The sequence below is a fragment of the Oryza sativa genome, chromosome 6 (genome assembly GCF_034140825.1).
Source record: "Oryza sativa Japonica Group chromosome 6, ASM3414082v1".
Classification (NCBI taxonomy): domain Eukaryota; kingdom Viridiplantae; phylum Streptophyta; class Magnoliopsida; order Poales; family Poaceae; genus Oryza; species Oryza sativa.
The window spans coordinates 26,885,509-26,894,978 of NC_089040.1; the positions used below are offsets into that span (position 1 = coordinate 26,885,509).

At 45.7% G+C, this 9,470-nt stretch overlaps 1 protein-coding gene across 1 annotated transcript; it reads left to right on the forward strand.

Moving 5' to 3' along the window:
* Positions 1-281: 281 nt before the first annotated feature.
* Positions 282-7,444, forward strand: LOC4341623 (dolabradiene monooxygenase). Its single transcript, XM_015787244.3, has 2 exons — positions 282-1,428; positions 6,588-7,444. The coding sequence occupies exons 1-2, from the start codon at positions 502-504 to the stop codon at positions 7,245-7,247; spliced, it is 1,587 nt and encodes a 528-aa protein (XP_015642730.1). The 5' UTR covers positions 282-501; the 3' UTR covers positions 7,248-7,444.
* The last annotated feature ends 2,026 nt before the right edge of the window (positions 7,445-9,470 follow it).

Here is a 9,470-nt window from a genome sequence, read left to right on the forward strand (position 1 = left end):
TGAAATCAATATAGGGTTTGGCTCTTCCTCTATACTGCACTGTCGCTCGTAGTCTACTCCACCCCGCTTGTCGACGTGCGCTGGTGATCGGGAGAGCAGGTCTCCGGAACCTTCGCCTTCGACGTCATACAATGGGAGAAGGCGGTAATAAAGTTTATGGGAAGCGCTTCGTACGACTGCTCCCTGTTCGATCACAACGGCTTGTTTTCCTTTTCGCTTGCGTGCTGCGCGCCGTCGTTAAAGCCCGCAACCGCGAGTCTTTCCTGCTAAGCAGCCGGTTTTCCGATACCCTCAGTATGTGTTCAACATATTACGCATATTTGGTCTGTTCATTCTTTACTGTCTAGTTTACATGTGTAGATTTTATGATGCGTTTATGCTAGTTTATCTCTGTAATATCATGATGAAATAAATTAAATCGTTATGTTATGTGCTTATAAATTCAACATGTACACACCCACGCTGCCAAAAACTGAAAGCTAGCTAGCCGCTCAAGCAAGCATGGCGCACGACGCAAAAATGGCGGATGTACTATCTCAGGGTTACGTCTACCTCGCCATGGCTCTCGTGGCGCTGCTCGGCGTGCTGCTCACGAAGTGCAGCCGCACGGCGACGGCTCAGCGGCGGCTGCCTCCGGGGCCATGGCAGCTGCCGGTCATCGGCAGTCTGCACCACCTCATCGGCAAGCTCCCGCACCACGCGATGCGCGATCTTACGCGCCGCCACGGGCCGGTCATGATGCTCCGGCTCGGCGAGGTGCCCACGCTGGTGGTGTCGTCGCCGGAGGCGGCGCAGGAGGTGATGAGGACACACGACGCGGTGTTCGCCACGCGGGCGCTGAGCGCCACCGTGCGAGCGGGCACCATGGGAGGCAGGGACATCGCCTTCGCGCCGTACGGGGACTACTGGCGCCAGCTCAGGAAGATCGCCGCCACGGAGCTCCTCTCCGCGCCCCGCGTCGCCTCCTTCCGCGCCATCCGCGAGGAGGAGGTCGCCGCCACGCTGCGCACGGTGGCCGCGGCCGCCGCGGACGGGCGCGCCGTGGAGTTACGAGCGGCGCTGTGCGCTCTCGTGACCGACTCCACGTCGCGCGCCGTGGTGGGAGACCGGTGCAAGGAGAGCGACGCGCTCATCCGTGCGTTCGACCGTTCCATGGAGCTCGCGAGCGGGTTCAACCCGGCGGCGGACCTGTGGCCGTCGTCGCGTCTCGCCGGCCTTCTCAGCGGCGGCGTGCGCGAGATTGAGGCGAACCTCCACACGGTGTTTGGCATCCTTGACCGCCTCATCGAGAAGCGCCTGCAGCAGAAGAAGACTGCTCCATCGTCCGCCGCCGGCGAGGACATTCTGGACGCGCTGCTGAGGATACACAAGGAGGGCGGCGGGCTCCAGTTCCCGCTCGACATGGACAGCATCAAATTAATCATCGCTGTAAGTGACCAACTGCATGCATGCCTTCGTGTGATTTCTCATGAAGAACAAGTATTGTCGCCGCGTTTTGTGTTTTGATGCTGTCAGAGTGTGGGTGGTGTTTTTTTTTTCATTTTCCTGAGTATGACCTCCCAAGTATAGCTGTCCAAAAAGCCCGAGGCTCGTGAGCTGAAGGGTTCAAACTTTCGGTTGAAGGTGTGTCCGAAATTATTTCAGACCGAAATTATATGAATTTTTGAACAAAATTTGAACAAAATATTACCAAATTCACGAAAAAAATGAAAAAAATCTAAAAATTTCAGCCAAAATAATATCGTATGGGGGTACGATAGAACCGAAATTTCAAAAATTTCGATCCGAAACTGTGAATCCTTTTGAGCTGCTCGAGCTTGGCTCGCTCGACTCGTGAATAATCCGAACCGAGCCCAAGTCTACCTCCTCCAAGCTCGCAAGCTTGACGAGCCAAGCTCGAATAGTTCGTTGAGCCTAGGTTGCCAACATTTCTTTTCAGCTGGCGTTACTGTCTCTCACATTTTTAAAATTTTTCTTGTAGCAGAGACACCACAACTACTACTCATCTCCCAACTCCTAATAAAAAGCTGCATAGAAATAGAGCATGGGTTCACGCCTGCAGGCCCTGGCCTCCTGCTAGTACTATTAGCATGCATGCATCTCCATTAATATTACTATTATTAGTCACATCATGTTTTAAAACGATAATAGTTCCGGTACAAGTCTAAGGACATCTACAATATTGTGCTATAAGAATGACTAGCCATATATATTGTAGGCACTAGCCATAAGATATTAAATGCTAAAAAATAACTATAAAGCTTATGGCTCAACCTTAAGAAAAAAAAATGAGATAAAGTACACATGCACATTAAAGAGGATGAGAATAGATTATGATATGGTGGAACCTACCTTAAAATAGAATTTATTTACATAGATGTGGGACCCATCTTAATATATATTCTTGCCTTCAATATTGTGGCCATGGACATAGGGTATGGTGGGACATACCTTATTTTCACCAAGACCTCAAGCATTGCTATTGCCCTAATGTTGGGTATACTTGTCCAATGCCGTCGTGATTCCCCATGCTCTCATCTATACAGACTATTTAAAATCTAAAATTGAAAAAGCTCGAGGCTCGAGCGAGCCGAGCTCGCGCCCGTTTTTATGCTCGAAGTTCAAACCAGACTCGGCTCGAGTTAGTATCGAGCTCGAGCCTACACATATAAGCTCGTTCGATCAAGCTCAGCTTGTTGACAGCCATATTCTTAAGGTTATAATCTTATAATTTTTTCCTACTTTATCAATATGAATTTCGTACTGTCTGGTGCGAGTCATTAAAAAAAAAGTATTGTCGCCGCCGGTAACCTCCAACTTGCCGTATGTGGAGCAATGACACTATATATGATATATGGACGCAACTATACTGAGCATAGTAGCGTGTTAGTCCTAATCCGCGACCAGCACTGTGTTACTAAAAATAAAATCACACATTGTTTTTGCACAAAAAGCACTGGGTCCTCCACGCAACACGCATACCCAGTTGACCTCACTTTGATTGCTACTAGTACATTCATTAGTGCATGTCTTGCTTTTTCTTTTTATAGAAATTTTTTTAAAATCACTTATCCGATCTATAATCTGATTATATCGTTGTGATCGTTACAATTAAATCTTTATAACAAGATCTTACATGATTATATTCTAATAAAAAAATTATTTATCTTGTAAATTACTTTTATTATATATGTAAGTTATTTTTATCATATATATAAATTACTTTTAGATTTAACCTCTTTAATAACTTATATCTTTTAAATCACATATTGTTTTCAAGATCTATTTGCATCATTGTACTTGTCAACATTTGAGATCTTGACTACGGTATTTTGCATAGTATGGGGATCGTTGGTATCAGGGTATATACGAGATTGAAGTATGGAGACAAAGATTTTTATATAGGTTCGGGCCCCTTATCTGATAGGTAATAGCCCTACTCCTGTTGGCCAAAGTCGGTGTTGCTCTTCATTTATCTGAATTACGCAAGTACAATAATTGGGATAACATATCTAGCTGTCGTCGACTTGGCGGCATGGATAACCGACACGTAGTCGACGACAAGGTAGTCTTCCTCCTCAAGTATGAACTCGTCGAGATCAGAGATGACGCTAGATCCCTCTTGCCGGCCTCTGTAGGCACCGGATGGGGTATGTCTAGACTAATCTCTGATGTTGATATCTGGCATGTCTTGTCTTGTGTGTTGATCTGTTGTGTCTTGTTGGTCTGTGTCTATCTTGATTGTCCCACTCTCCTCCTAAGGAGTCTATTTATACCCATAGGTGTCCCTTTGTCCAAGTAGAACTAGGGAGACCAATATGGATACAATCCGAGTAGTCCTTATAGTTTCCATATAGAACTATATTTGTCATGATTACGAATAAGAAATACCTCCTATTCTACGACTTATGGAATATACGGATATGGTATACCTTCATGTACACGGGTTGTTCCCGTATACGTTGTAGGAATCCATTACAAAATATGGAAAATATCTCTACGAGTCAAGTGATTTCTAAAGTCCTACTTGGAAGGTATAGAGTTTCTAGTATGTTGTACAAGATCCGATGTTTCCGAGTCTTACTTGGAGATCAAGATGGTACACGGTATAAAAAGGGACCCGCAGGTAGGGGTGCAAGGCATCGAATCTCATCACCAACACACCCATCACAGCCTACGAAGCCGGAGTGTGCGAAGCCAAGTCGCCAGGAGATCTCGTCGAATACATCGATCACGATCTCGTCGGTATCATCGATTTGGTCTACTTCCATTGTATTATGTGGTTTTTCATCATCAATCCCATATAAACCGAAGTAGGGCTATTACCTGATAAGGGGCCTGAACCAGTATAATCCTTGTCTTCTATTTGCTTGATGTCATATTACGTAGTTCATCGTTCCAACGTACCCCAATACCCTAATCATCTGGTCTACGAGTATCACTCGTCGACAAAATGTATCTATGAATGTAAATTTAATAAAGTCTAAAAGTAATTTATATCAATCCTAAAAGTAACTTAAGCACAAAATTGAAGTAAGTTGTTACAACATTAAAAGTAAATTCGTTGTAGGGAGAAAAAATATGGTCTATCTAAAATTAAATTTAAAGTCCATAAATTATAAAATTGATTAAAAAAATAACAAAATAATCAACTTAGAGCATTATGAATGTATAAGAAGTAATTCAGTCAAATCTAAAAGTAATTTATATATATGATAAAAGTAACTTACGCATATAATAAAAGTAATTTAAAAGTATAAATATTTTTTCATCGTAATATAATCATCTAAGATCTTGGTGTGAAGATTTAATTGCAATGAACACAATGGTGTAATCGGATTGTAGATCGGATAAGTAATTTAAGAGAAAACTTTATAAAAAGAGGAAAAAAGACATGCATGTCTAATAGAAAAAAGGCATGCATGTGTAGTACTTCCCTCACTGGTTAAGCCGAGAATGCTTACTTTCGGTCGTCTGATGGAGATCAAAATATCGAACACAGACAACATCTAATGAGCCCTTTCTCTTATACGTAGAAAGGCATGTGCATGCAGCACCCTTTATTTTGTTATATCACCTACACTTGCATCGATACATCATTTATATTCATTTCATCTATGACACTATATTTTCAAACTTCAAACATTTTTTTCACTTCATTTACCCAATCCACAATCCGATTATACCGTTATATTCATTACAATTAAATCTATCAAACAAGATCACACATGATTGTATTTTAATCTAAAATAAATATATGTTTCAACCATAAAATTTCGATGTTTCACATGTGAGAAGTGTATGTTTCAGTCCGAATTCGACATTGTTGCATATTTCAAACTGTTATGTTGCAATTGATTTTTTAATTGTTGCACATAGTGTTGTTCGGATGTTTCAACATGTATTTTGTGATATTTCACTAGTTCATTTATAAAATGTTGCATGCAATGTTATTTAGATGTTTCACCAGTATTTTGTGATGTTTCACTATTTTATTGCAAATGTTGCATGTTATGTAATTTGGATGTTTTAATAAGTACCATGTGATGTTTCACTTTCATGTATTATATACTAATGTGTCAATTAGAAAAATAATTTTATATATTAGAAATATAATCATGTGAGATCTTGATTTAAAGACTTAACTATAATATATATGATGATGCAATTGAATATTACATAAGATAATTTGTTTACAAGTAAAGGATGCTTAAAGGTTTGTTAAAGGTTGTTTTAGAGAAGATGTTGAATAGATGTAGCATGTCACCTTGCTTGCTGCACTAATTAATACTTCTAGAGGTGTAGTGTGTAGTATGGTAGTAGCGCATGGGCCCACAAAACCTGTATGTGCAGCTGCGAATGGAGTCATCACAGGCGGGCGTCTGATGCCATAGGTTTCATCGGACGTCCGATCTGTAGCTGCCTATTCTAAACTCGGTTTAGATTTTACGTACCGATATACTATGGTTTATTTGGTGGGTGCCAACAAAAGGAAAGCATGGGGCATTCACACTTAAGTGGAGTGGAACTCCAACCTTATATATCATGCAAAAATTTTCAATTTTAAAAATTAATTAAAATTAGTAAGAAAGACTAGCACGTAATATTATATCATCACGCCATAAACTTGAGTTTTTATTTTAACAAGTTGCATGGGGAAGATAAAGACACCATGGGCGACTACAGCACATACATATTCGGAAAACTATTTTAATCCCTTGAGGGGATATCCCCTCGTTATTTGCATGTCACTCAAATGGTAATAAAAAAATTGAGGTGTATTAACATGTCATATAATAATGTACAAACATGCAAGTTTAAATTCAATTTCTACATCTTGCAGCGAAAAAAACAAATTAAACCGCAACTAGTTAATGTATATTCAGAGTCAAATTTGTTTTTTTCGTTGTGAGATGTAGAAGTTGAATTTTTACTTGCATGTTTGTGGAGTGATATATCACGTGTTAATACATCTTCTTAATTTTTTTTTTCAAATTTTTTCATAATCATTTGAGTGATGCAAAAATCCACTTCCTACATATTCCTATAATCTATTCAATCAATGACCCCAATCTCTTCGTATGCAGGACCTCTTCAGCGGCGGCGGCGAAACGGTGGCGACGCTGCTGGTCTGGGCAATGGCAGAACTGATCCGGAACCCAATGGCCATGCAGAAGGCGACAACGGAGGTGCGACGAGCCTTCGCACTGGCTGGCGCCGTGTCAGAGGGCAAGGGCGCGCTCGGCGAGCTCCGGTACCTGCACCTTGTCATCAAGGAGGCGTCTCGGCTGCACCCGCCAGCGCCGCTGCTGCTGCCGCGCGAGTGCTCGGAGCCGTGCCAGGTGCTCGGCTACGACGTGCCGCGCGGCACGCAGGTGCTGGTCAACGCCTGGGCGATCGGCCGCGACGAGCGGTGCTGGACCGGCGGCAGCGGCGACGGCAGCTCGCCGGAGGAGTTCCGGCCGGAGCGGTTCGAGGATGGCGCCGAGGCGGTCGACTTGAGGGGCAACAACTTCGAGCTCCTTCCGTTCGGCGCCGGGCGGCGGATGTGCCCCGGGATGGCGTTTGCGCTCGCCAACATTGAGCTCACGCTCGCCAGTCTGCTTTTCCACTTCGACTGGGAGGTGCCCGACATGGCCGACCCTGCCAAGCTGGACATGACCGAGACGTTGGGCATCACGGCGCGCCGCAAGGGCGACCTCCTGCTACGCCCCGTCCTCCGCATGCCCGTGCCCGGCGTCTACTAGACGCCGTTGCCAGAATTTCAGCCATCTGCTCAGCCTTCTTTCTTGTGTTACATCTCCTAATCACCGTTATACAAGTCACCAGTAACACTAATATCGCAATTATATATGTCAAACACAACAAGCCATGTTGTAGCCTCGCTGTTAAATAAGTGGAGAAAGAATTGAAGGAGAAAAGCCGTGGAATTATGCCGCACAAATCTCTCATGTTTTGTCCGACTACGGGTGTAAAAAAAAGAAGTCCATTTTACTTTCTGAACTATTTTTCCAGAGCACTTAGCCCCCAAAATAATTTTCCGCTTATTTCACACTCCTAATTATCAAAATGGCTCTCCCACCAATTCGTTCCCTCTCCCACCTCTCTTTCCCTCTCCTTCACCTCACCCTCCACCCTTCTCAAAGCAGGTGGCGTGGCTCCCCTCCCCTCCCTCCCTCCCTCCTAGATTCGACAGAAGGATGGGAGTGTGGCGGCAGCAACCACCACATGCCACAGTGGTGGCAACACGGAGGGCTCGTGGTGGCGCTCCCCTCCCTAGCTCCCACCTCCCAGTCCGGCCGACAGCGGCCCTCCCCTCCCGTCCCCTCCCAGATCCGGTCGGAGGAGGGAGGGCCGCAGAGGCGGTGCGGAGGGCTCATGGCGGCGCTCCAATCCCCTAGCTCCCACATCCTAGATCCGGCCGATGGTGGCCCTCCCCTTCCCTCCCATCCGGCCGGTGGGGGGGGAGGGGTGGAGGGTGGCGGCGACACGGAGGGCTCGTGGCGGCACTCCCCTCTCCTAGCTTCCACCTACCAGATCTGGCCGATGGCGGCCCTCCCATCCCCTCTCAAGTCTGGCCAGAGGGGGAGGGGCGGCGGCGTGGCTCTCCCCTCCCCTCCCTCTCCCTCCCAAAATCCTAACCCTAGATCCGGCTGGAGGAGGAGGGCGGCGACGGGTAAGGGTGGTGGCGGAGGATTTTTTTTTTGTTTGTTGAAAATATTTTCATAGTCGGGTGGATTTAGCTCCTGCGAAGATGGAGAGGTCGTCTGCGAAATTTATTTTCTTAGACGGAGAAAGGGTCCGCCTGCAAAAATATATTTTGACAGCTTGCAAAAATACTTCTTCTTGTAGTGGATTCACATCACACAAATACACACTACTGAGAGGACTTGTAGGAACAGAGCAACGAAAAGCTGGAAAGCACAATTGTCTGAACTTCACTTATTTACTTCACAATGCATTACTCTTTGCTGGAGACTAATTAAATGTTTCTTTTATAGACAAAGAAAAGCAGACTAGGCCGGTAACGCTGCATGCATGCAGCATTCTTGGATGGCTCTGGCCTAGGCCGGTTGTGCGATCGCCTAAGAGCTAGAGCGGACGGCCCCACCCACCAACTCTCCATCCCCCAGGCCCCCACCCGTGGCAGCCGACGTACAGGCCCAGTACTCCAGTAGAGGCCGAGTCTCACCGGGCGCGTGGGCGCGCGGCCATTCAGGATTCAGCCCAGGCCACCGCACGTCGCTTCGTCTTCGATCCCATCGATCTACTGCTGCGCCGCGCCGTTCTCTCCCATCGTCTCTGCGCCTTCTCTCCTGACCTCGAAGCGAAGAAGCCGACGAGGGCTGTTGATCGTCTGATTGAGTGCAGCCAGCCGGCCCTGATCGAGTGATCCCATCTCGCAATAATCAAAGCAAGCACAGCAGCAGGTAGCCTTCTTAGGTCAAGTTTTATAACAGAGGAGGTGGTCACATCTAATTTTGTCCAACTCTCTGTCTCTCATATTTCTTGAAACTTGTGTGGAGGTTGCTCCTTACATGAGGGGTGGCTGCTCCTCTCTCTCTCTTCTTTTTTCTCCTCCACATCATCATTTGAGTCTACATGGCATCTTGTAATTAGTGATAAGATGCTTATAGTACTTGCGTTTACTCCACCCCTCCTGAAGCTGGAGCTCAGCCAAATAGTTTCAGCTCCACCAAAACTGGGAATGGAGTTGGATGGAGCTATCTCACAAAACATACTAGAGTTGTGGAGCTGGGTTTAGGCAGCTCCACAACTCTACTCCAGACTCAACTCCTGGAGTTTTATTTAGGAGTTGGAGCTGTACCAAACAGGCCCTAAGGTACAGCTCCAACTCTAAAAATAACTCCAGGAGTTGAGTCTGGAGTGGAGTTGTGGAGCTGGCAAAACCCAGCTCTACAACTCTAGTACATTTTGTGAGAGAGCTCTACCCAATTCCACTCCCAGTT